Genomic DNA, 27,568 nt, shown 5'->3' with positions numbered 1-27,568 from the left:
CTTAGTGCTAAAAAGAATACAAGAAATAAATAGATAACTTTCCAACTGCAAAGTAATTACGACTAATACTAATCATAACAGTGCTGTTAATCGTCTGTTTTGCACCTGCCAGTCCTCCTTTATGTGGCACAAACATGCGTCTGTCTTTCGAATAAGTCGACGACCTTGTGCGAAAAATAGTATGAAGTTATCATTTCATTAGTATTTATTTTAATTGCGTATTTTGCTTGTCCCATGCCAGCGTTTGGAGTGCTGGCGTGAGTTCTAATTGTAAAGTGCCCTGCAGTTCCAATTGTGAAAGGAGGGTTGTACTCTTTAGTCTTTCAAAAGAAATAAAATCTTAATTAGCATTTCCATAATGTCCATTCATATGCAATTATGCAGCTCGGCCGGAGCACAGATTACTATCATTAAACGCCCTCGAGCTTTTATGTAAACAAGAAAGGACAAAACAAAAGAATTTGTAGGGGAATGTTGGAAATTGTTCACACAATAAATGTAGATTTGCCTAGAGACGGGGTTTTGAGAAAAAAAATGGCATCGGTCTTTGTATAACGGCGACTGAACATTTTTTCTGGTGATTTTGATGTGGTAGCTTGATAAGATACATTTTTATTGTGCTTGACAATAATCGAATAAGGACATTGGAACTGTAAGCGATTGAAAGCGATTGGCAAGTAAGTTGATCGGTAAAGAAAAGGAGATTTGTGGAACAATATTAGAGCCTGTCACGATGGTGATGCACCGAAGTCTTGCTCCCTTTGGTGGTCCAACCAGTGAAAGTATATCAGTCCTTCAGGTGGAGTGATGTCTACACACACCAAACTTTATTTAGTTCTGTCTGAAGGGATGTGCAAATCATATTAATTCTGAGATGCAGCTGGAATGGAGATGTTTTTTCGAAAAACATTTTTTATTGATTTTGACCAAACACCTCCTGTGAGAGGTACAGATCACTTAGCAAAAGACACAAAGAGACAACAACACTCGTTAGAATGACAAGCGAACACCATGGCAATAATATGCAGAAAAAAATCTAAAACATGATGCCGTAAGTTTATCCCTGGATGCCTCACACAGTTTATGAGCAGTCCAGATGGAGGCAGCAGGAGTGTACATCCCATGTACGGGCCACGGCCTGGTTGGGCAGGGATTCAGCTGTACCCCCCTGTATCCAGCTCAGTGTTTTCAGATATTGTAATGTTTTGGGGGGCACCCTCTTGCTAGATAAATCATGCGTTCCAACCTTATACAGTAGTCCATGCCTATCGCCCATCTCTCGACAGAGGGAGCCTCCATATGTTTCCAGGCATGCGCTATATCTCGTTTTGCAGTTAGGATGGAGGAGATTTTTATAAGAATAATGTGGATAAAAATGCAAGTGCTAAAATGATCTACAACATAAGGTGAGCGTACATACGTTTGAGATGTAAGTGGAAAACCCTTGGTTAATAACGGAACTTTGTTCTAGAATTTAGAACCCTGTAACCAAACGCAAACACCTGTGGCTTTGTAGTCACGGATGTGGTGGGCCAGTCCAATTTAAAACACTTACAGAGGGATTTTTAAATAGATTAATTATGAAATACAATGTATCTTTTGCTGCGTTAGACCAGAAAGGCATAGGCAAACAATTGTTGCCGACCTTTACAGGGGAAGAGAGAGGGACAGGAAGCATAATTGATTTTATTTTAATTCTGCTTCCCTTACCACCATGATGTCTACCTTTAAGGTTACACCTAAATGTGATAGTGATCACAGCCCACTCTCAATTTATATCTATGCAGGAATGAGGTGAAACCTGAAGTATTCCTCATTGATGAAATACTTAAAAAATCAAGGTGTTCAAACTAAATGGGGTAAAACAACCCCACCAGCTTTTTAAATGATCTAATGTCAGACCACTAGGGTCTTATAGAGATGTGTTTGAACCTCGATAGCGAGCCTAATGAAATTATATCCAACTTCCTGTCACTCGGTGAGTCCATCAGATATAGGATGACCAATGAAACCCAGTGTATGGATAAACATAGGCCAGGTTGGTTTAACCAAGAGTGTACCATGGCCTGTAAACAACGTTTGATGCCCCTTAAAGAACTTCCACTGTCTTCTGCTGATACTAGGCTTTTACCAGTTGCTAAAAACACAGAGGAAGGAAATAAAAGAAAAGGCCTGGAATGATTTGAAGGAGGTGGGCAAATATAAAGAGCCCGGAGCCTTTTGGCAAAAAGTAAGCGCTCCTTATTTGCTTTACACTGCTCTGTCCTCTCCGAGAGACAGTAATTCCAGCACATAAGTGTGTACAAAACTGTTTTCAAGTTTTTAACTCTAATGATGTCTCTGAAGGGCTGGAATGTCTTGATCTGTTGACTGAAGGTGATTAGATAGATCAGTTTTCCACACCATCCTGGTCCAGAAGGTAACAATTGCTTTGCTGGCTTCTCTATCAAGCAAAGCTCTGAGCCCGAATGGAGTACCAGTTGACATTTTTAAAAGTTACATCACTTGGTGGGCTCCGTTGCTGACAAATGTGTTTTGGGCTGCTATTGTTGGGGTCCTCCTTTCCTCCTAGTCTGAAGTAAATATAGTTCTAGTTTTCAAATAAGGAGACAGGATGCCCTTGCTTGCTATCTCCCAGTTTTGCTGCTTGACTCAAAGGATAAAGTGTTAGGCAGAGTTTTGGTTACAATGTTGGAGAGCTGAGCTGAGGGAAAGGGTTTCTTTTGGAGGTGCAACATGGCGCTCGTCTAGGTCTGAGCACGGTGGAACAATGCCTCAATCTATTTTTGATAACAGAGAAATACACCCAAGTTAGGAAGGGATCAATTCACATGGACTGTATGGATTTAACATATGCTATTGACTCTGTGATCAGTCTAAGCTGTGGTCATTGATGGAATATGGATGGTGGAGAAACCGTTAATCACTATGGTGTAAAGTGTACATCAGGAAACTCAGGCAAGGGTGCTCTGTGGTCCTAACAGGGCATTTTGGGGAAAATAGGATTGCATTCAGGCACCTCTTTTATTTTCTTATTTGCATTAAAGGTTTAGAAAAAAATAATGGACATAGTGATAGACTGCTCACAGCCGGGGAATCAGCCACTCCCATTATTATTTTATGTGGATGATGCTATGTTGCTGTCAAGGACAGCAAATGGTTTACCATCTTTGATTGATTCTTTCATCCGTTTGCTGAGAAAAGTGGACCTGAACATAATTCACTCCAAGCCTTATGTTATGATTTGTGGGCCAAGGGGAACTAAGACTAGATCACATTCCATTGATAATACAAAGCTTGAAGGAGTATCCCATTTCACTCATTTGGGTGTACCATTCACCACTATCTTTGATTGGAGACATTGTCTCACTACAAAAACGCAAAAACTGCTGAGAAAATCCAAAGCAGTTCATAGATTTGCCACCAAGCTATGAGAAAACCAGGCAAACTCATTTTTTAGATTTACAAGGCAACATTCACTAGTATGGATTTTTATAGAGCACAGGTCTAGAAGTATGTTAACTCTGAATCCCTCCAGAAAGTGGAAAATTAATTTTTGTAGTGGCGGTTCCGAAATCTGACCTCAGTTTTATTTGCCATGTGGAGACTGGCGTGCCTTTTATAAACTGTTGTCCGATCCTGTTGTGGGTCTCTGTTTGGCTAAAGAGGAAACTGCCTTCTCTTAATCTGTCAGTAAAAGTTTACAGTTGGAGAACACGCTAGCCATTCCTTGGCCTAAGTATGTGAAACAAACCTTTGTTGAGATGGAGCTCCAGAGTTATTTGAGTACCCATAACGTATTGGTCAGTCAAATGCAGAATAAAGGTCATGCTGTATGATTATTAAGAGGCAAAACGTGTGGAGAAGGTGCTGAGTAGCCCAGCAGTAAGGAACTACGCCACTCTAGTTTTATTAAGAGAAAAATTTATTCTTATTTACGGCATGTTCGAAATGCACAGTTTAGATTTTCTCTCCCCCGCCTAAGGTTGAACATACTTCACTTTTTGTTTGCATTTCCGGTTGCAGGTACCCACCCCACCCACCCACCCTCCCTAATCCAAGTGACAACATATTGATACAATGCTCTTTGCATATATTGTTTTTTTGCACATTATATAGTACTCCAGAGAAAGGTCTTATCCCCGTGTTGAAAACTCTAACTACCCGGAGTCAATAAGAGGCTATGGTTTTAATACAGCAGGTCCCCTCAGAAAGTATATGTTTGGTTGTAATTAATTTTATTCGCATAGCTTTGAAGGTCAAAAAAGTTATGGAAATTAAATTTGCATGTGTATTTATTTATGAGAGAATAATTTTTTTATTTGAATTTGTATTGTTTTTATCTACATTTTAAATAGATGTTTGTATTTTATGTACTGTTGAACTCTTATGTCTCACTCGTAGCCGAATAAAAAGCAATCGATTCAATTAGAATATACCTGTGGCTTTTATGTAGCACAGGCCACCTGGCAGAACAAAGGTTTATACAACCATACATATGTTCCTTACATTAATTTGATGTTTGCTAAAACAAAAAAAAAAAGATGTGTGTCCTGCAAGAGTGTTGTGGAGCTGTGTTCCTGCCACCAAGAAATCTGTGCCTCCAGGTGCAATTTAGGTGAACAAAAAGGCAAATTCAATAGCGTAAATCACAGAATCTAGATGATTGAAAATTTGGGACTGTAAAATGTACTTGTGATAGTAGAAAGTACTCCACAATGTGGAATTTTCTGGTTTTTAAAGTTTAGTGCTAGCAACAGGAAGGGGCAATGTCAACAGGAATGGCTAAGCTAAATACAATACTAAAACACTCAAGTTTGTGGATATTCAGACACATTTTATCTGTCAATTCCCGCCATAGACATATTTCAAAAGATTTTTCAGGAAACAGTGAAATACAAAAACAACCCCCAAATTGTATACCATTTGTGAGGAAAGGGTTTCTGCACAATGAAAAATTTGAAAACATCAACGTACATTTTAATTGACACCACATTTAAAAATACCGTCTGCCCAAGGATGGAGCAGAAGAAGTTAACAGATGTTCAGGTTAATACCTGCATTTTTTGTGAATTCCTAAAAGCCAGAAACCTACTCCAGTTTTAGGAGAAATCCCACAAAGGTAGATCTTTTTTTTTTTTTTAAATCCAAGCCATTTTCATGCTTATTATGCTCCAACTAACTGCATCATGGTAATGCCATTGCAATACCACATAAGTAAGCATTTGAACTAAGAAATAAAGAACGCAACCAACAGTCATCGCTGGGAGAAATAACAGTAAAGCTGCACATTTTCTTTATTTCCCCAAAACCATTTTTGAGTTTTTTAAAAGGAAGATCATATACAACAAAAGGTTGGTATACACAACGTCCATATTTTATAAATGTAGGCTCTAAACATAGAGGTTAACATACTTGTGAGCTACTTAATAGAATGTAAGTAAGGCATAAGCTGAAACTTTTATGGTACAATGGTTAAGAAGGTAGTAGTATAGACACATCTTTATGTGGTGTGAGAAGGAAATAAAAGTGACAAGTCAATATAATTATTTAACCGCAAAAGCCATACATATTATAAACCTAAGTGACTTTTGTATTAGGAAACTTTAATAGAAAACAAAACATAACGAAAAAATAACCAAAAAACTGGGAGATCCAGGGAGTCTCTTGGTGGATCATAATACATTTACACTGTGTTAGTTAGGTGATAATTTCATTTTGAAGTGCTTTGTCACAGATAGTGTTTCAACATTCCACTGACGGTGGTCGATGTGTTGAGCTTCAAACTATTTAGACCACTTTAGTTGGATGGAGGGCCAAGATTTTGAGATGGAGGATGCTATAGTTTTATATACGTTCTAGACAATAGGTAATATGTGGATTGGATATAGACCAGTTGAGATAGTTTGCTTTTGATTATTAAAAAGTCATGAAAATTGATATTATCCAGGTGGAATTCTTCTTGAAGTTCTGCAAATGATAGTGGGGTGGAATCGTTGTTATACAAATCTTTCACTAGACATAGTCCTTTGCTGGCCCATGTTGAGCCTCGATTAGCGATCATGCCTGTTTTAATGTTATGAGTATTCCAAGCGAGACAAACTTAGATCTAGTAATTGGGCTAGGCGTTGTCAACATGTTGCTTGTTTCTATGAGAATTTGTCATAAATGTGGGGCCAAATGACAAGAGATGGTGAGAATGGAAGCAACATGGTAGGTTAAGCATAACAAGCGTTCCAAGTATAGCCATCGAGGATGGGAGTTTGAGATCTCTAGTAGTGAGTGGGCACCCTGGGCAGCCAGAAAGGCAGTTTGATAATGTCTCAAGTTTGGTAGTTTATAACCACCTTGTGCATAGTCTTGCCTAAGTGTTTTATAGGCTATACTGGTTTTTTTTCCATTCCATAAGAAAACTGATGTTAGTGTGTCTGTTGTGGCAAATAAGGATGTTGAAAGGCATATAGGAAGCATGGATGTAACAAAATTTAGAATAGGTGTGATCATCATCTGCAGAAAGTGCATCTTTCCTCACCAAGAGATGTATTAGCGCGTCCAGGGTGAAATAAGTTCTTTGACTTTTTCTGTAGTTGGGATTCATTATGTTTGACTGATTCAGCTTGGTCAATAGTGAACCATATTCTTGGGCATTGATGAATCTGAGTTTCCATTTGAGGCTGGAGTCACCAAGGTAAGTTGGTAGGCAGTGGGGATTCGGAGGTAAGAACTCTGTTTTCTCTTTATGAAAGGTTGATCCAGACACTGTAGAAGATTGATTGTTGACACTAATGATGACTGGTATGGCCTCCATAACTTCACCAGAAAATATAAGGATATCATTGGCATATACAGCTGTTTCGTATGGCATAGTACCAAAGTAAAATCCTTTTATCTCAGGAGAATAATTCAAGAGTTGTATTGGTCGATGGACAGTATGTTGAGTAGCGGGGTTAAGGCTGTAGCATATCTTATCTTCATCATAGTGAAACTGCACAGCTCTACCTTTTCCTAAGGTATCCATCTTTGGTCTTCATGAGAGCTGTTGAGGAAGAAGATTAACTTGTAGTCATGCTTGCTTGTAGGACCCTTTGTGTCGGTCACTGGCAAATTGAAACCCAGTGCCTAATTTGTTTGCATAGATGCAAGTGATGGCCAACGGTGCTCTTTTTGGGGGGCAAGGACTTATTTTTCTTTATCAGACATTGACCCATAGTAAAGAGGAAGACATAAAAATAGAGAAAAAGGAAGAATCAAAATTTGAAAGCAGTGATGAATAGTGACCTGCAAGATTGAGATAAGGCATGAGGCGAACTCAAGGCTGGATTGCTGTGGTATTTGGCTTTGAAATTCAGCATTTTTGTATACCTCTGCACTTACTTTTTATTATATTATTATTATTTTTTTTTTAAATTATAGTACTCTAGAAAGCACTAGCCGAGCAGTTCCACTGCTCATATTCTGATGAGGTGCACACAGTCTTGAGCATATCCCTTATTTTGTAACATATTCCATATATACTCTGCATTTAAACAACCACACACAAACTGGAGAAAATGTTTTGAATGTGTTCCTTAAGAACAGATGATGAATCTCAATTACCAACAATAACCACTAGAAAAAAAAAACACTAACCTCGGGTTCTAGGGAAGTCTATTACCAACTGTAAAACACTTCAGTGCCTTGTCCGGACTTATAAGCATTATATCCATGCAGTTACTATAGAATACAATAATCAACCTTCCTGGCCCACATTATCACTAGTTTCATAACATTCAGAGGTCGATGTTGGCTGCATAGATACTCCCTTTTACTGCTTTACACTCTTAACTCACATAAGATAGAATTGCTATGTGTCCTAACTCAGGGAACCACCACGTGCCACTAGCCAATGGAGGACTTTTATTTAGCCCACCACAGCAAGGTCCCAATAAGCTACCTAAAACAACCACTTTTTTACATCTCACTAGGACAATCATATATGGGATATTATGAACAAAGTCCATCTCAGCAAATCTCTCCACCATTTCTTGCTCCAACCTATGCCTACCAGGTTCATAAACGTTAAACTAAATATCTCAGAATGGACAGCCCAGTGCTCTAAACAGCTAATTGGACTATGAACATAATAAATGCTATAAAGGAACCTGCAGAGCTGTTCAAAGCTGCCAGTTTATTGAGAACCATAAACTGTGCACCTCTCTCTCATACCTCTTCCTCCGCCACACGGCTAAGCTCTGTATCCTGTAACACAATCACCAAACAGTGGTCATCACACAGAAAATGTTAGCACTTTCCACATAATCAAAACAAAGAGAGCACTCCTTCAACTACGCACCCTACACTGTGTGTCATGCTACCCATGTTGGCAAGCGCTTCAGCTCCCTACAAAGGGGTTGTAGTAAGTAAGTACTTTATAGATTTTGCAGAACAAGTCAACAGAAACCATAAACACCAGGGCTTTCAGACTCTGTCTGAAGTTTGAGACTGTGCAAGACTGTGAAGTGCATCCTTTCAAATCCACATGCAGACCACAGTTCCTATGAATCCCTTGGATATTTACCAGTTTCCATGGAAGAAAACGATTTCTCCTGTTAATTCATAGATGTTTTCTTCCCTCTCTATTAATCCCTTATTAATTTATGATAATTATATTTTTAACGACGCATGCCTAATTATTTCAGGAAGTTGTTTTTTGAAAGGCATGGACTTGGCCAACAAACACATGCAGTTATCTCGACAGGCAGTGCGCAGCAGCTCCTAGGCCAGGGGGGGACCCTGGGCCTTCCCCTCTGTGCATTCCGTGACGTCAGCGACTGTTTCTGTCTCTCCAAATAATGTTAGGAAAACTGTGAGCGGACACATCCAGCGACAGCCCGCTGGTGACATTTGAGTATCTTACTGCAAATCGGATGGTGGTGGCAGCCGTGGGTGGGGGAGAGGCTGGAAACAGAAGGGATGTTGTGCAGTTCACTCTGGATGGCCCATGCCAGGTTCAGTCATTTCCTGTCCCTCTGCCAAAGCACACAAGCTGATAAATGGACATAATTTGAGTGTGGGAAACTAGATGGCCTGACAATCTACAGGGAAAAACACAGCACAAGAAGGGACAGAAGTAAAGAAAACAGCTTTTATCAGTCGCAGTGTAGCCTTACTGGCTAATGCAGAGATATAGTTCTGTTTTGCTTTTCTGTTGGCATTACTGTTCACTTCCTCCAGTTTCCTAATATAAGTGCAGAACACGATCCAATGTGTTAGTCATTTTATGAATCCAAATAAAAATTTATTTTTCTATGGCTGTCTGGAATTTTTGTATTAAGTAGTTCAAAAGTTCCACTTTTTGTGGCGGAAATAGCACAGCCGCACCTTGTGAGGTAGACTAGATGGAGGCATTTTTTGAAAACACTTAAACATTTTCATATTTTTACAGTAGTATAAAAGGCTCTTCTTGTGAGCATTGAGGGGGGAAATTATTATTACAAATGATGCATCTTCCAAAGAAAGATTCTGATATTCCCCTACCCTAATGAGTTAACACAATATGCATGGTTATCTCTAGTATAGCAAGTGTATTGTCACCAAGGCCAAGATATGTGAGATATCTGAAACCCAAATGTGTTGTAGTTCACAACTTATCCACTTTAATAGGCCTGGCTAGGGACAGCTTTATTCGTTACACTATCCTCATGCAATTAAAACAACTCCTAAACTAAGACGCATGCATTTGTAGAGGGGTTTAGGTCATCCACTGTGCTGTTAAAATGTCATTCACATTTTGCTTCCACGATCCACAGCATACAAGATAGAGTAATGAGTCAGCCTACATCAGCTGTCACATGGGTCCATCCACGTAAAAAGAAGAGCACTTCAGTAATATTTTTTTGTGCTAATAAGTATCATATTTTCCTGTGAAGTGCAATAAAACTAAAAAAGAGTTAGACACATGTCTACAGGAAAACAAATGTTCTCGTCTATTAAAATGTGTGCAATAGTCAAAACTTAGCATTTTATTTTGTGGCATATGCTTACAATAAAGAAGAAAAATAAAACTGTTGCACCAGCTCCCAAGACCAGACCGGTTGGCTTTGCCAATACTTCTTCCTGCTTACATTAGTTTTAGACCAGGCCATCCTTGCTGGGTCGTCCTGATGGATATGTATGGCCTGATTCCAAGGAGGATGGTAATTGAACATTTATTAAAAAAAGACACTTGTCGTGTCTGCCCTCCTCTTTTTTCTCCTGTCTTTTGTAGAATGTGAGGGAATGAGGTGTTAGCAGTTTCAACGTCATTGGAGGGACCGCCCAAATAAGAGCAGCCCCTCTGTCCTTGTAGAAAAATATCCAATCACAATGCAGAGTGTTTTATCATTAAATTATAATGCAATTACCTCTTATTGGTAATCACAATCCTTTTCCTAGCCAATCACAATCCTTTTCCTTTACCAAGAAACATGCGGGTACAGCTAAAACAACAAATTTATTGGTGGAGGTGGAGCTCATAGAAATTTGTGGCATGGTTTGCTGTCCGTGCCGCACTGGAATAATCCGTGGCATACTGAAAATAAACGGATGTGGGCCACACATATCTCAGCTCGCCTCCAGCGTGGTCGGGATTTATTCTGCAGCAAACTATCCACTTAATTGTAGTGAAGTTTCCACATTTTAATAGTTGTGAGGGAAACATGATGTAAAGAAGGTGTGATTTTTAAAGGATTATGATTTCATGCAACATACGGAACAAGTGATGTTTATGAAGATGACAACAAAGGATCTGATTCACAAAAATATTTTCATCGTTTATGATTCACAAATATCACCTGGTGTTATCTATGTATGCTATAATTGTGTTCGTTCGTGCTTACCCCCACCGTTTGTCCATTTGAGCAGACATTCCAAGGCAATATATATTGCAATAATGTGCATCTGTTTTTGTTTTGTCCAGGTGGAAAATACTATTGTTATTGCTTTAAAAAATAAATAAAAAGATATCACAGCACAGAATCACTGAAAATACTCAAGTCGAATATATTAAAAACAGTCAATTGGATAAACCCATCATAAACGGCTGTCAAAATATACTGTTTTCAAATTAACTTTGAAAAGAGACAAATACAATATGTATTTCATAGTTGGTAGAATTTGGTAGAGCACACACAAGTATATTGGGGCACAATGAAATACGTCTAAGTAAATGCGCTCATCAATTATGAGCAATATGCTCCCAGTTATCAAGGACTTGAACAGAAACGGATGGCTAAGATCACAAAAATGACCTTCACTTATCTTGTCCAGATGTTACTCAGTGTAGCAGTGTGGCCAAAACAGAGGCTCGTTGGTGACCTTTTTGATTCATTAAACACAGATTCGATAGATAGCGCTAATCTTAACATGAAGACATACATGAAATAGGACGATCTTGTGAGCAACCCAGAGACGTTTGCAGAGAAGACGGTGTGCTAATTATCAACCGTGTTACTGAAAACAAAAGGAGTCAACGTGGGATCCACAAAATCATCAGTCAAGCCTGGGGTCTCAAGTGAGACTGATCAAAACGAAAAGTTGCCTGGATATCTGCCACCTTTAGGTTTTCCTGCCCACAACAGACACACAAAGAGAAAGTACTAGGCACCACATGGTCAGTTGAATAATACCCAAACTTACTGTGTAACACATTCTAATGCTGTTGAGTTCCAGAGTCCAAGAAATCTGCTCCAATTTGGACCTGTAATCTATGGGGAAGTTGACAGAAAGAAACGAAATAAGGCAGCAGTGTATTATAGCAGGTGTAACTTTTGCTTCATAGTTTTTTAGAAGGTGCAAGGAGCGTCCTCCATGATGACATTGTGCCTCTGAAACCTTGCCAAAGCATTCACCACTGTATACACTGACTTGTCTGTGGACTCAAATATCCGCAAATATTAAAAGGCAAAACCATCTCTGGGCGTGTATAACGCAAATGCCAAGGTGACTTGAATGTTGACTTAGCAAACAATAGTATTTGAGGTTTGGCAAGATTGACTCTATGGTGCTTGGCAAATTAAACTGTTGTCATTAAGAGCATGCTGGAAACTGATTACAATTTACTGAAGCAACAAAAGGTTCTCACTACATAATACATCGATGTAATGCCCTGACACTAAGTGGGGTGTGTGTGTTCCTATGAACTAAGACCAGAGAAGTGTTGAGATCACTGAGAAAGGTGTCAAAAACATAGGGACCAAAGACACATCACTGACATACTCATGGCTGACCCCTGATTGACAGGTGATCTTGCCATGTTTGCTTGACAGACTGCTCGGTGCCACAGCAGTCCATGTTTTTGGAGTATATTCTGGCTATAAGGTTGACAAAGATTCTGGGAGCACCTGTCAACAATATCTTATGCCATATTTAGGTCCAAAACAGAAAAGCCCTTACAAAAACGGTTTGAATACTAGGATTATAGCAAATCAGATAGCAAGATGCATTGCAAGTTACACAGCTTAGGTGTTGGGCTTACCATTGTGAGGCGCCTAGTTATTGAGATCAGTGTCTGATCCATGACAATATTTGACCCATCCCAGGGTTGAAAAAGACAGTCTGTGAAAAAAATGCCACTGAACCTGACAGTTAAAACAGAGGCCTACTAGTGAACATGCTTTTTACTAAATTACCCCTCAAGCCATCTAGACTTACACCTTTCAGTCGTTCACTTGCTTTAATTAAGTTGGTAACAATCTCGATGTATACCAAAGCAAAACATAGGGGTGCATATCATAGAACATTCATGATTATGGCCCTCGCAATTGCTAAGTAATTGAACTCCATGTAGACCACGTTGAGTAATTAATGTAGCCAGCAAAGGGCGTCTTTTTGCCGTAGGTCAAATTCACACGGGAGGAAAACAGACTATCATTGTCGCTTTTAACAGCCTTATCCATAATAGACCAGTTATTATGGATGCTAACCATGTTCCTATATTTTATTATTTCAATACTTTATCAAATTTTGTAACAACTTGTTGGTCCATTTCCATCTTTTGAACAAGAACCAAAAGGATCCTACTCCATAACACCTAGAATTATGAACTAAGTCACTCAATGGGTGCACTAGTTACATAATCACAGCAGTTGATGTATTTTATCTTTCCCATCTTGGAGGAAAATTACTAGGCTTCCCTTTTACAGTAGTATGTGTACATGTCTTTCTATGATGAAAAACAACATGGAATATGTTTGTGATCAACCACAAATTTATACCAAGACCACAAAGGTATAGTGATCTCAAATCAGATGAAACTCTTGGAACCAACATCTATGCTGGATGCATAATATCATGGGATGGGAACCCATACCCACCAATGGTGATAGCCAGTTAGTATGCATGAGCGTCTGCATATAGGTAGCTCTTATTTAAAAGGGCGGTATATGTGTAGTAAAATGAGATCCCTGCAAGGTGGAGTATCAAAACATCTACGACTTTTAATAGAGGTGCAGCTTACAAAGATAAAACCAAAGAAAGACATGTCAGGAATTTGTATCCTTCCCACGTCCCTTGGTCAACATGTTTCGGCCAGGGATGAAGTCCTATACGGTTCAATGGCCTTTGTCAGGACCTAATTTCCCTGTTGCTGTCCCTATCCTTCTATGTCCACTATGGACATCGTTATAAAGAGTGATAGAAAGAACTATAGGTAGAAAACGCACAAATTATATTAGTAGCCCAGTTGATAGCAGTTTAGTAATTAATACTCTGTAGTCTACAGCTCATTACCTCATAGAAGAAGGCAAAAAGAACCTTCCTTTTGTAGGACAGTCGCCCAGTGTAGGAAAGTACCATCTTGCCTGGCATGTTACCCCCATTTTTCACTGTATATATGTTGTTTTAGTTGTATGTGTCACTGGGACCCTGTTCTCCAGGGCCCCAGTGCTCATAAGTGTGCCTGAATGTGTTACCTGTGTAGTGACTAACTGTCTCACTGAGGCTCTGCTAATCAGAACCTCAGTGGTTATGCTCTCTCATTTCTTTCAAATTGTCACTGACAGGCTAGTGACCAATTTTACCAATTTACATTGGCTTTCTGGAACACCCTTATAATTCCCTAGTATATGGTACTGAGGTACCATGGGTATTGGGGTTCCAGGAGATCCCTATGGGCTGCAGCATTTCTTTTGCCACCCATAGGGAGCTCTGACAAATCTTACACAGGCCTGCCACTGCAGCCTGAGTGAAATAACGTCCAAGTTATTTCACAGCCATTTTTCACTGCACTTAAGTAACTTATAAGTCACCTATATGTCTAAACCTTTACCTAGTAAAGGTTGGGTGCTAAGTTACTTAGTGTGTGGGCACCCTGGCACTAGCCAAGGTGCCCCCACATTGTTCAGGGCCAATTCCCCGGACTTTGTGAGTGCGGGGACACCATTACACGCGTGCACTGCATATAGGTCACTACCTATATGTAGCTTCACAATGGTAACTCCGAATATGGCCATGTAATATGTCTATGATCATGGAATTGCCCCCTCTATACCATCCTGGCATAGTTGGCACAATCCCATGATCCCAGTGGTCTGTAGCACAGACCCTGGTACTGCCAAACTGCCTTTCCCGGGGTTTCACTGCAGCTGCTGCTGCTGCCAACCCTTCAGACAGGCATCTGCCCTCCTGGGGTCCAGCCAGGCCTGGCCCAGGATGGCAGAACAAAGGACTTCCTCTGAGAGAGGGTGTTACACCCTCTCCCTTTGGAAAATGGTGTGAAGGCAGGGGAGGAGTAGCCTCCCCCAGCCTCTGGAAATGCTTTCTTGGGCACAGATGTGCCCAATTCTGCATAAGCCAGTCTACACCGGTTCAGGGGACCCCTTAGCCCTGCTCTGGCGCGAAACTGGACAAAGGAAAGGGGAGTGACCACTCCCCTGACCTGTACCTCCCCTGGGAGGTGCCCAGAGCTCCTCCAGTGTGCTCCAGACCTCTGCCATCTTGGAAACAGAGGTGCTGCTGGCACACTGGACTGCTCTGAGTGGCCCGTGCCACCAGGTGACGTCAGAGACTCCTTGTGATAGGCTCCTTCAGGTGTTGCTAGCCTATCCTCTCTCCTAGGTAGCCAAACCCTCTTTTCTGGCTATTTAGGGTCTCTGTCTCTTGGGATTCCTTAGATAACGAATGCAAGAGCTCATCCGAGTTCCTCTGCATCTCTCTCTTCCCCTTCTGCCAAGGAATCGACTGCTGACCGCGCTGGAAGCCTGCAAAACTGCAACATAGTAGCAAAGATGACTACTGCAACTCTGTAACGCTGATCCTACCGCCTTCTCGACTGTTTTCCTGGTGGTGCATGCTGTGGGGGTAGTCTGCCTCCTCTCTGCACTAGAAGCTCCGAAGAAATCTCCCGTGGGTCGACGGAATCTTCCCCCTGCAACCTCAGGCACCAAAAAGCTGCATTACCGGTCCCTTGGGTCTCCTCTCAGCACGACGAGCGAGGTCCCTCGAATCCAGCATCTCTCTCCAAGTGACTCCCACAGTCCAGTGACTCTTCAGTCCAAGTTTGGTGGAGGTAAGTCCTTGCCTCACCTTGCTAGACTGCATTGCTGGGAACCACGACTTTTGCAGCTACTCCGGCCCCTGTGGACTTCCGGCGGAAATCCTTTGTGCACAGCCAAGCCTGGGTCCACGGCACTCTAACCTGCATTGCACGACTTTCTAAGTTGGTCTCCGGCGACGTGGGACTCCTTTGTGTAACTTCGGGTGAGCACCGTTTCACGCATCCTCGTAGTGCCTGTTTCTGGCACTTCTCCGGGTGCTACCTGCTGCTAAGAGGGCTCCTTGTCTTGCTCGACGTCCCCTCTACCTCCTGGTCCAATTTGCGACCTCCTGGTCCCTCCTGGGCCACAGCAGCATCCAAAAACGCTAACCGCACGATTTGCAGCTAGCAAGGCTTGTTGGCGTTCTTTCGGCGGGAAAACACTTCTGCACGACTCTACAAGGCGAGAGGGATCCGTCCTCCAAAGGGGAAGTCTCTAGCCCTTTGTGTTCCTGCAGAAACCGCAGCTTCTTCTGTCCAGTAGAAGCTTCTTTGCACCCGCAGCTGGCATTTCCTGGGCACCTGCCCATCTCCGACTTGCTTGTGACTTTTGGACTTGGTCCCCTTGTTCCACAGGTATCCCAGATTGGAAATCCAGCGTTGTTGCATTGTTGGTTTGTGTCTTTCCTGCCTTATTCCCCTATCACGACTTCTTTGTCCTTTGGGGAACTTTAGTGCACTTTGCACTCACTTTTCAGGGTCTTGGGGTGGGCTATTTTTCTAACCCTCACTATTTTCTAATAGTCCCAGCGACCCTCTACAAGGTCACATAGGTTTGGGGTCCATTCGTGGTTCGCATTCCACTTCTGGAGTATATGGTTTGTGTTGCCCCTATCCCTATGTGTCCCCATTGCATCCTATTGTAGCTATACATTGTTTGCACTGTTTTCTAAGACTATACTGCATATTTCTGGTATTGTGTATATATATCTTGTGTATATTTCCTATCCTCTCACTGAGGGTACACTCTGAGATACTTTGGCATATTGTCATAAAAATAAAGTACATTTATTTTTAGTATAACTGTGTATTGTGCTTTCTTGTGATATTGTGCATATGACACTAAGTGGTACTGTAGGAGCTTCACTCGTCTCCTAGTTCAGCCTAAGCTGCTCTGCTAAGCTACCATTATCTATCAGCCTATGCTGCTAGACACCCTATACACTAATAAGGGATAACTGGGCTTGGTGCAAGGTGCAAGTACCCCTAGGTACTCACTACAAGCCAGTCCAGCCTCCTACACCCAGGAATGCTACTTTCAGGCAACCCTAATGTCTTAAATCCCTCAGGATATTCTGCCACCAACAGACATTAGTAGGTGTTACTATATTTTATATGGACGCTTTACTTCCAACACCTCCGTCACCCATTCATATACCTACACTCTGCAACCAATCTGCAGGGCTAGTGGACAGTGCTAAGCTCCCTTGGTGGGTGGAGATATCTGCTTACTCTTTGAATCAGTCTCATGTTCCATTTGGGTGCATCAACTGGGTACAATTCAGACTCTAAAGATGGGAGAGGTTATCACTATGTGTCTTCATTGTTGTCTTTATACTTTCTGTGAATATGTATATTATGTTAGTAGGGGGCATCTCCCATGCCTAGGCCATGTGGTATTATATTATTTTTGCTTTCATTATTGGGCTCTGTGCAAACCATAATCTAAGCAGCATGACAGAATGCTACCCGACTGCCATGTTCACCCTGATACCGTTCCTCACATAATTAATACCAAATATCTTGAACAACTTTTCACAACATATCATTTGCTTTCCTTGGACAACGCACTGTACAACACATACCAGTTCATAGGTTGCACATCTTATACACCTCTGCCTCCTCGTACAGACAACTTCATTTCACCAAGGGCCAGATGTATCATCACGGCCCATTGCGATTCGGTAATAGCGATTTTTAAGAAATCGCTATTACCGACTTGCAAAGGGCCATGTATCACATTTGCGAATCGGTAATAGCGATTCCTTAAAAATCGCAAATGCTATTACCGAATCGCAAATTGCGATACCGGCCCCATTCGCAGCTATGGGCCTGGTGGCCCATAGCTGCAAATTTTTAGCATTTCCAAAATTGCGATTTCTGAACCAGAAATCGCAATTTTGGAAATGCAAAAGGCCAGGGTGCCTCTCCTGCACCCCAAAATCATTTTTTTCAACATGTAAGGTGCACACATGCCAAAAGGGCATGTGTGCTTTACATGTTTAATTTAAAAATGCAGTTTAACTGCATTTTTAAAGTTTGCACCAGGTTACCACCTGGTTGCATATCATGGTATTTTGCAAGTGCAAAATGCCATTTTTGGAAAAATCGCAATTTGCGATTTTTTCCAGCATAGCCTTGCGAGCTGGAATTTGCGAATCGCAAATTGCGACTCGCAATTTCCAGGTCGCAACGCAAGAAATCGCAATTTTAGCGATTTCTTATTTGTGGTCTGCAAATGCATTTCATGCATCGCAGACCACTGTTTTGCACTCGCAAACGGCCGAATTTACCGATTTGCACCGTTTGCGAGTGCAAAACTTTTTCATACATCTGGCCCCAAATCACATATCCTTGCACTGCATACACCACACCAGATTCCCTTGAAAACACCACACTCTGTATCCTATATACCAGTCATTCACATCGTGCAGACGTACACCTTCATACAGTGCTTATGGGAACAATCATTTCAGTTCCCACCCCAGGTCACACAACCTCCCATGATTTACAATATTGCCTACATGTAGTCCCAGTCCAGTGTGATGGCGCTTCATTTTAGTCAATTTAAACTACCAAGAGATAATACACAGCCAAAAATGCACTTCATGAAACGCAAGTCACAGAATATCACATTTGCAAAGCAGTGTAAGAAATGTCTGTGCGTTGTAGGTTTAACAAGGCCCTTTTCAAATGTATTTGCGAACAAGACCACTCTTGATCCTTCTAGCTTGGACAGTGTCAATTTCCATTATTTTCAGCTAATACTTCTTTTCTTGATCTGTTAAAAGCAATGCTTCTTCGCTCAGTTACTTGGCTCATTTTCGTAGATTTTGATCACATCACTTTTCAGATAATACTTTTTACCTAACTCTCTCTTATTTCTATCTGTGCTGTCGCACCTATAAGGTACTTTCCCTGAGCGAGCCTCAATATTACCTCGGTGCTGCTTAAAAGTTCAATCCTGTCCATCTACCTAAAATAATAGTTATCTCCGGGTCTCACTTAACTGCAGCTTTCCTATCGAGGAAGGGAGTTTGGCTCAATGAAACAAAACTAAAGTTGCAGGAACCCAGGAACACTCTTTGTATAAGCTAAAAAAGCAGTCCCAGATAACTATAAGTATATGTTACTGTATTCACCACCTGTGCAAAGGTGTCCATCAGGTTACCTGTACAATCTGTTGCTCCTGGACTTTGCCCCCTCTGTGCATCACTGCCAAATCTTACATCCTTCACTTCTCTGTTATTATTGCACATCCCCCCAAAAACTATCTCAAGAGGTCACCAAACTGTACTGGTAAACAGTGGTATGTTGTGAAACGAAAGGAAGGAGTTTAATATTGGCACTGGTCGTAGTTTCTAAAATGTAGCCAGGCACCTCGCCCACCCCCCCCCCCCACATAAACACAGACGAATGTGGGCAATAGTGTACCTTGCCTAACCCCTCCTGTTGTAGTGGGAGAAGCACTGAGTGTAAAGTGGCTCCATCTCTTACCAGTTTTACTGCTTTTGCTGATCTCATCCATGTATTCCACTAGGAAAGCGAATAGTACCCACTCAAAATGTCTAGACCCATGCCTTCCGCAGCCATAGAACATTTTGGAGCCTTAGGCAAAGTACATTTATTGCACTCCTCTTCCATGATTGTTATGGGTACCACTCCTGACCAGTGCTGAAGGGCTACACCTTGGTGTATTTTACTCCTCCCAGCAAGCTGAGCAATAGCTGACCGCCGACGTGGCCCGTGCACAGAAATGGCCACTGGCCCTGCTGTTAATAAGGGTAAAAGGGGAGCTTTGTAGTCTGTCAGTGATCATATGACATGGAACTTTTGTGCTTTACATCGGAATATGCAGTGGCTACCCGTTGTTTTTGTTTGCCAGTGTGCTACGTCATTAGAATGTTCTGCATTATCCTTTTCTGTCTTAAGATGCTGGCAAAATGACTGGGTGAGTTAACACCTGCTGTTTATCTGCTTTGACCTACAAATCAGTAGCTCAAATCTTGGCATGGCTAATGTAGAGTTGATTGGTTAAAAGAGCACCCATGAAGTAGGTAATAGCAGAACCTGTTAATTACAGCACTTGGAAGTCCAGATGAGTAACATGCTTCGCTACATAAAACCTGGTATTTACAATTAAGGTTGAAATAGCTAAAGACATCACAGCCTCTAGCTGTCAAAATGTCCCATGAACGTGTTGATGATCCTAATTATGTGAGTTGCTATATTCTAGAATTTACCTGTCATATTTTCTCTGCTGCTAATTTTGATCATTTTCTTTCTTTGCTTTCAGTAAATGAAATCATAAGGAACGACCTCTCCTGCACCAATGTACATTCTTAGATCACCTAGCAGGAAAGAAGCTGAAAAAACACAAAGAGCACAAGCCAATCCCTCAGCGACCAGGAACAGCTGAACTTTTACACATGCCTCCTCACAGTGACTTGTAGTAAGCGTGTAAACCCCATGTCCTGACCTGGTACGCTCTCTGCCCCACGCCCCTCTGGAACCATTAGGAGGGCGGGCACTGTATCTCTGACGTGCGTCAAAGTGGCCTCAGGAAGGAGATTGACACCTGACACAACCATCATCTCTTGCAAAGATGGACGCCGCGGACCGAACACTGTCATGCCCCATAGCCAAGCGCCTGGCCTGCTTTTAAGACTGATCCCTTTAGTCCCTAACAACATCTTCTCTGGAAGTGCCTTATTTCACCACGTTTGTGGCATCAGGGCATTTTGATAAGTTTAGAACAAACTCAAAAAACAAATCACCTTCTAGTGAGGAGTCCTTCCATGTTCTTGCTCCAGCCGTCTGACTGTGTAGTAAACATCAAGTGAAGGAAAAGGCCTCTGAATTCCAAAATGTCTGCAGCTTTCACACTGCTGTGTTTTAGGGTCTAATGCCTTATTCGATTCATTTTGCAAGCTTATTGGGTACTCCCAGGCGTCATCTCATGTTTGTAGACTGTAAGTATTTTGTGGTAAATAAACATTACAATTGTAAGTATTTGCATGGAAAAGATTGTAAAATGACTTCAAACATAGCACATGAAAGTCAACTGATGGGCCGAGGTGCAGCGCGACTGAAAAACCTGTGTCCATAGAAGTTTACAGCTAGCACACCCTGAATTAGTAAAATTGATGGACATACTGCGGAGCCCTGCGTGTCTTCATAGTCTGTGTTATAGACCCATTACCTACAATGTTAACTTAAGCCACGCTTCGAGAAGGCCTGGAAACTGGCCATATATGACCTCAAAGCAAAATTCTGCCCTAGGCACTCTGATCTCTCACTTTATGGTGACGACGAATTTTAACTTCATGCAGCTAACCACGCACTTTAGACGCAGAAACAAGCTGCTCACGCACGCAGTCCACGAAGCACAACGTTCAACGAAGGGCAGGAGACCAGTCACCGCAGAGCTGTACATAGTACTCAAGAACGTGGGAGTGTAAATATTGTGCAAATAAGATTATTCTTCCTCAGGCGCCTTATTCCCTGCTCTACTACTTGTGAGAACAGTTTACCAAAAACCATGTTTGAAGATGCATCAATGTATAATGTATGTTTCCTTTTTTTTACGGCAGTTTCATGATACACCGTAGAGATGTACTCACATGCTTTTTGTACATTATGCGGCCTCGATTCACACGAGAGCATTTATTTTCAACCAAAAAACATGGTTTCTTGAAGCTGAAAAAGTGTGACTTGAACGTCGTGCCTTGGTAATTAATGCCCCCTTCTGGAAACAAGCCTCAACTACGCATTTATAAAGAAGCAGTAACTGGTTAAAATTAGCCTCCCAACTAAACAAAGTGGAATTTTTGTTACAATTTGAATAACGAGTCTGTTCAAGGATGTCTTATCTTTTTTATGTAAAGTAAAAGAAAGCCATATTTTAGCATTTGCACATTACTGTGAAAAGACGATAATATAACATGGCTTCATGTATATATTAAGCTATTACTGGATAAAATATTAGCAATCATGTATCCCTCGTTTGTGTAATCCTAGTTAGGTAGCCGATATTTATCAGTGTAGGAAGTGCATGCCATGTTTGTGATAGCTTGCGACTTAGCAAAAGAAACGTTTGACAGATTGTGTTTGTCCGTGACATATGTAAAAAGATAAAAAGTAAAAGAAAAAATAAAAATATATTTTTTCTTTTGCTGGCATCTACTCGCTTGGCGTGGTTCATTGTGTTTCTTGGTGTCTCTGAAGCTAAATAGTCCGCTTACTTCAGTGAGAATTTGCACATCCGCATCGTTTTCTTGTGATTCGTTTTTGGGATGTAATCCTGGAATAAAAGGCCGCCAGCCGTTTCCTGAGGTGAAAATAAAATGGAAAATGCCTCATACAACTGCCCAGGTAGCTGGCCAGTTTCAGAGTTCAGAGGAATAGTTTTAGCCCATGATCACACACTCATCTGCATGTCACCATTGGTAACTAAAACTCAAGCCCCCACCATGCACAGTTTTCTCATTGATAATTTTATTGCAAATGTTGTAGGTATATTATCAATTATGTCATAGAAGTTGTCATGAGTGATGTAAAAGCAGTGGATGGCGAGGTGTGAGTTAGGGCACAAGTTCAAGTTCCTTGAGATAACAATAACTATAGTTGGTGAATTTCTGTGCTTTTTTAAAAGTTAAAATGTTACGCTGTTACTGAACATTTCATCCAACAAATATTACTATAACTTTTGTTGTTCTCAGTGAACTTTCTAGGGACTTTTAACGTAAAGTACAATTTTATTATCATACTTAAAACCAAACCCTGCCATGCTTGGTCTGTGTCCAGGTCCTGCTGCCAACCCTGCAGGCTGCCAAACCCACGCTGCAAGGTTGGCTGCAGGGCGTGGCCCTGTGGCCAACCAACCTGAAGGCAGCCAACCCCCTCATAGGCTGGCAACCCCACGCCAGGCACAGCCTTTGGCAACAGGTGGGTGTAAGTTATAGGTACCTCAGGACATAAGTTATAGTTACTTAAGATAACTATAACTGCTGAATTTCAGTGATTTTTTTTAGTTTAAAACATTGTATTGTTATTTCTCAGGCCCTGGGGACCCTATTCCCCAGGGGCATCTGTTTATTACAAGGGTAGGGGGTCTTGTACTAATTTGGCCCCAGGGACCCTGTTTCCCAGGGATTCAATAATAGGTGGGTGCCCAGATATAGCATCCACCAAGTGTCACATTGGGGCTGCGGAGGGAGCCCCTGGGCCTCCCCAGCCCCAGCTAGCTTCCCTCATGGTACGAAAGCCGGCATTGCTCCCACCCAGAGGGAGCAGTTGCTTTCCGCATGCTCCCGCTGTGTGGGAGCAATATGTGCTTTGTTTCCCTGTGCATATCAGTGCTGAGAGGGAAATAGAACATGTTTGCTCACAGCCACCTGGAGCATTTTTGAAGCTCTCACTAGCTGGGAACAGACTTGTGGGTTTGCTCCTATTTGGTGGGAGATTTAAAAATTACCTGCTAGATGGGAGAAAACATAAGTTCCCTTCTGACGCCAGTGCAGGAAGGAAATAAACGACTGTGTTCTTGGGGGTGGGCTCCCTGGGACACAGTCAGTGAGCTGGCCCCTGTGATGGGTCCCTGGGGCCTTTTTAGGGCCACACAGCTCCCCTCCCCTTTTATTCACATTTCGGGTCTGGGGAATACGGTCCCTTGGGCCTAAGCAGGCTTCAAAAGGGGGGGCTGTGGGCCCCCAATCCTATTTTGAAGGTGGCCCTGGGGCATGGGTTCCCTGGGGCCTCTCAGAGGCTCAGGGAGGGGGCCAAAAGTTCCTTCCCCCAAAAAAACCCTACCTTTGCCCCCCAGGCCCTAGCCCCTGCCCCCTGATGAGTTTTTTTCAGATCTTCCGCAAATTTGCGGCAAAATATATTTAAAAAAAACATTTTTCACCCTAAGCAGAGTCTCTCTGGAACTCCACCACCAGGCCTAGGGGGTTAGGGTATTCCTACTCTACTACTTATGCCTTTTTTTGGTGTTTTTAAGACTCTGGACTGAGTACCAAGTCCTAAGGTAGCAGCTACTACTTTTTGGTTGATGTGGTGGCAGCCATTCAGATCGCAGGGGGCACAAGCTACTGAACGAATTTACTCCAAATCACTAAAAGCACTCTTTCTGGATCAAGATCTAGCTTTCTACCAAATTTGGGTAAATCTGTTCAGCTGTTTGGTCTGTAGCTGTGTCTAAAACTCCTATGGAAAAATGAGTGGGGAATCACATTTTTGGGACCCCCCTTTTTCTCAGCCTCCACTTGACGGATCACCACAAAACTTCCAATGCACAAACTGGTCAAAAAGTTAAAAAAAATTGGAAAGTTCCATAGAGAGTCATTAAATGGCACCAAAGTAATTAGCAACACTAAAAACGCATTTCCTATGAGAACACAATTCTAATCGTAACTACCCTGTGGTTAGCTTCATATGTATGTAATTTAACTGACGAAATAACAGTTAAACACATGTTATAGTTAGGTGAAAATGTCAGTTAAAATACGCCATTTTGAAGAAAAAAAACACTGAAATTCACTAGTTATAGTTATTGTGTGTAACTATAGTTATCTCAAGTGCTACTCATGTAGCCAGTTACAGTTATCTCATGTAACAAACCAAATAACTCAAATTCACCAGTTATAGTTATCTCATGGAACTATAACTTGTGTCCTAGAGTAACTATAATTCGCCTCTCCGCCATGCAAGGTGTTGTTATCAATGATTGGTTGCTGATTGGCTCTGTTTTTGTCCTACCAGATTTCTGCCTCTGAATTCATAGTGGTTACAGGGGCTGCCACAAACTAGATTTTAGAGTTAGTTGTGGGAGGACACTAGGATTACTACAGTGCACTCCCTCCACACACCCTCAGCCCTCAGAGCTCAAGTTTAGTGTGGCCAAAGCCTTTCACAATATTGAAAATGCCAAAGGCGAGCAGGGTTGGCCCTGGGAACTTTACCCTATTGGTTAGGTTGTGCCCAGGAGTCATACCAATGCAACAGCTCGTACCAGACATAAATGTGGCATCCCTGGGCACCCACTTCAGAACACTTCCTGGGCCTGCTGTAGATCAGAAGAGGATTGGACCTACTGTCTATTACCTGAGATGAATCCTAAAGGATTGGACTGCTCTGAGTGTTATCCAAGACTGATAAGTGGGTTCTACGAACCATATGGCTGCCTTCCTGTTCAGGATACAGAGATCCAACAAGCTATAAAAGCCCTTTTCCTAGAATATCCCTGCTGACCAGTGGCATGTGGACCTATAGTGGACCCTGCTGTTGGCTTCTGCTTGACACCCTTTGAGTTATTAAGTGCCTCTCCTTAGGTCCTAGAGGGCTGTAGTAGTATATTCCTGTGGTGGATTGGGGCTTGAAGGACTAAGAGACTGATTAAGAGTTTGGCGGATGGGTTACTCTATTACAAACATGACGGATATCCTGTCCCCGGTATTATGATCTCCATAGGTTATTATAGGATCGTAATATGGAGGACAGGCTATCCGTCATGTTCGTGATGGAGTAACTCCCTCCGCCAAACTCTGTCAGGCCCTAAGTCAGAAGGTGAAATCTTTGTCCAGGACAAACGTTGTTGGTTTATCTGACCCGCACCCCATCGCATTCAGCCTCAAATTGTGCCTATGTCCTGGTCTACAGAGACCGTTGACTAAAATTGGTATTGCTTTCTTTTTGGCATTAATTCTGCTTAAAACTTTAAAAAATCATATCTCTTGTCCCCCTTTTTGAATTTTTGTCATTTTGTGTATTCAGTTTTACTCAATTTTTCTAATTCAGTTTGGGGTTTTTATTGTGTGGCATTTTGACTATACATCGTTTAGGTACTGCCTAAATACTTTAAACATTGCGCTAAATTAAGCCTGTCTGCTTTGTGCCAGAGCTACAAGGGGATGAGCTCAGGTTAATTTAGTGACTTTGAAGGTTTGTCTGAAAAGAGTTGTGATTGTTCCTTGAGCTGACAATAATCCAATTTTCTTACACCCACTAATGAAAATTACAGAGAAAATGAGTAAAACTGCTTAATTTGGAGAAAAAAATGTGTTGTAGCATTGGGACCCAGACTTACTAACACTTTACACCGAGTTTGTTTCACAAAAGTGATGCAAAGCCAGCCTAATGTGTTATATTGGAATTTACTTCCCAATGAAAATCATGATTTCCATTGGAAAGTTGCCTAAAGTAATGCAGTGTATCGCTATATGCTACTTTGCATCGAGGAAGGCATACCATGGACAGTACATGGGCATTCCCATACAACCACCCTTAGACGCTGGCACAAAACCTTTGTAGATAGGAATTTGCAACAAAATATTACTGCACCAGAAGGCAGGCATAACAGTGGTGCAAGTTTAAAAACTCTCCACATTTTTCCAACTTTGCACATGTACTGTACTTTACAGCACACATACGAAGAGCAAAAAGGGTTCAAGCATAGTTATTGTACCGGAAGACGCACATCCAGTAGAAACCTATGCTTGACAGAGCACACACACCCTTGCATTGCGCAAGGGTGCCTGCGTTGGTCTGCGGTGCACTTCAGGGAGAGAGGAAAACAGCAACTTATTTTAAGAGATATACCACTTTTCTACTCTCCCTTTCAAGCAGCACAGTCAGCAACCCTACCTTATGAGAAAGGTTAGTATATCTGCAACAAAAAAATTCCTAGAAGCCCCTACAGAATACTGGGATTCCTGAAAATCCAAGGCTGCGTAGTCTTTATTCCACCTCAGGGCTCTCTCGTTCAAGAGCCTAAACTTTCTGTTTTTTAATCTCACTCTTCCAGCATCTTTTCTTCTCTTAGTTCTTACTATGTATTGGTCTCTTCTTCCATTTTCTGCTTTGTCTTTTGCTCATGGTCAATGTCTGATAATGAAAAATAAAACTGGTTCCCCCAAAAAAGAGTCCCCCACCGTTTACCGGCAACCTCGGCACAAATTTGACAGAAATCCTGCATTATTTCCTTTTCTTTTTCGTCCAATGGATTTTTTCACAGCAAAAACAGTAGCTCCTTGCCGGCAGCCCATCCCTTTTACAGCAGCATACCTCTGTCTGCTAGCATAATCATTTTAATATGGAAGTCAGCGGTCTTTGCCAAAAAGGATCTCTCGCGGTTCTCTAAGGTGCAGGCCCTGCCAAGGGAGAGAAGTGGTTACGTGATAGCCCTCGGATAGTCCACTATTCCCTGCGGGCGAGACAAGACAAACCGACTGTGCTACAGACACCGCTGCAGGAGCCAGAACGTTTCGCCTGCGTCCTGGACGAGATTTCGGCCACACACTCATCACCGCCAGGCAAAAAGAGAAAGTAGACGCTCATTGTATTGAGAGAGGAGAGCTCCGAGAGAGTTGTCATGGATTCTGTACTGTAATCCATTCTCAAGGTACGGGAAATAGATTAATGCCAGATCTCATTATAGTTCTGAAACTTTTAATTTTCTCTCCGATATATTTCAGTTGCTATTTTTTAAAACTTTTTTACACTATGTTGTACATAAAGTAAAAATTAGATTTTCATGAATGAAAATGTGCTGTGGAGTTTTTCCTTTTCAGACTGAACACACTGTTTTAGTATTTTTACAGTAAATCATAATTTGCTATTCTACCCCTGAATGTTTTGCGTCAAGGATTAATTAATAGCTGGGTTACCCATCAGTAAGTAATCTTTCTTAAGCTTAGGTGAACTGCTTACCGTCACAGAGAGGGCCCGGTTTAGAATTGGGTGGTAACGCGATATCTGCACATGGTTGTAGAGTCCTACTGGAGACACGTCATGTAGCAA

General features: G+C 41.8%; 1 protein-coding gene across 4 annotated transcripts in view; it reads left to right on the top strand.

Moving 5' to 3' along the window:
- The window catches only part of NFATC1 (nuclear factor of activated T cells 1), a 395,649-nt gene extending 373,698 nt beyond the window's left edge, over window positions 1-21,951 (top strand). For all 4 annotated transcript variants that reach the window (XM_069219782.1, XM_069219784.1, XM_069219783.1 and 1 more), the window contains exon 10: window positions 20,067-21,951. In XM_069219782.1, the coding sequence (XP_069075883.1) occupies window positions 20,067-20,116 (50 nt within the window). In that variant the 3' untranslated portion in view covers window positions 20,117-21,951. The remainder of the gene's footprint in view (window positions 1-20,066) is intronic.
- Window positions 21,952-27,568: the final 5,617 nt, after the last annotated feature.

This window comes from Pleurodeles waltl, chromosome 2_2 (genome assembly GCF_031143425.1).
Source record: "Pleurodeles waltl isolate 20211129_DDA chromosome 2_2, aPleWal1.hap1.20221129, whole genome shotgun sequence".
Taxonomy (NCBI): Eukaryota; Metazoa; Chordata; class Amphibia; order Caudata; family Salamandridae; genus Pleurodeles; species Pleurodeles waltl.
Note: the sequence above shows the minus strand (reverse complement) of the source record. Positions and strands in the feature narration are given on the sequence as shown.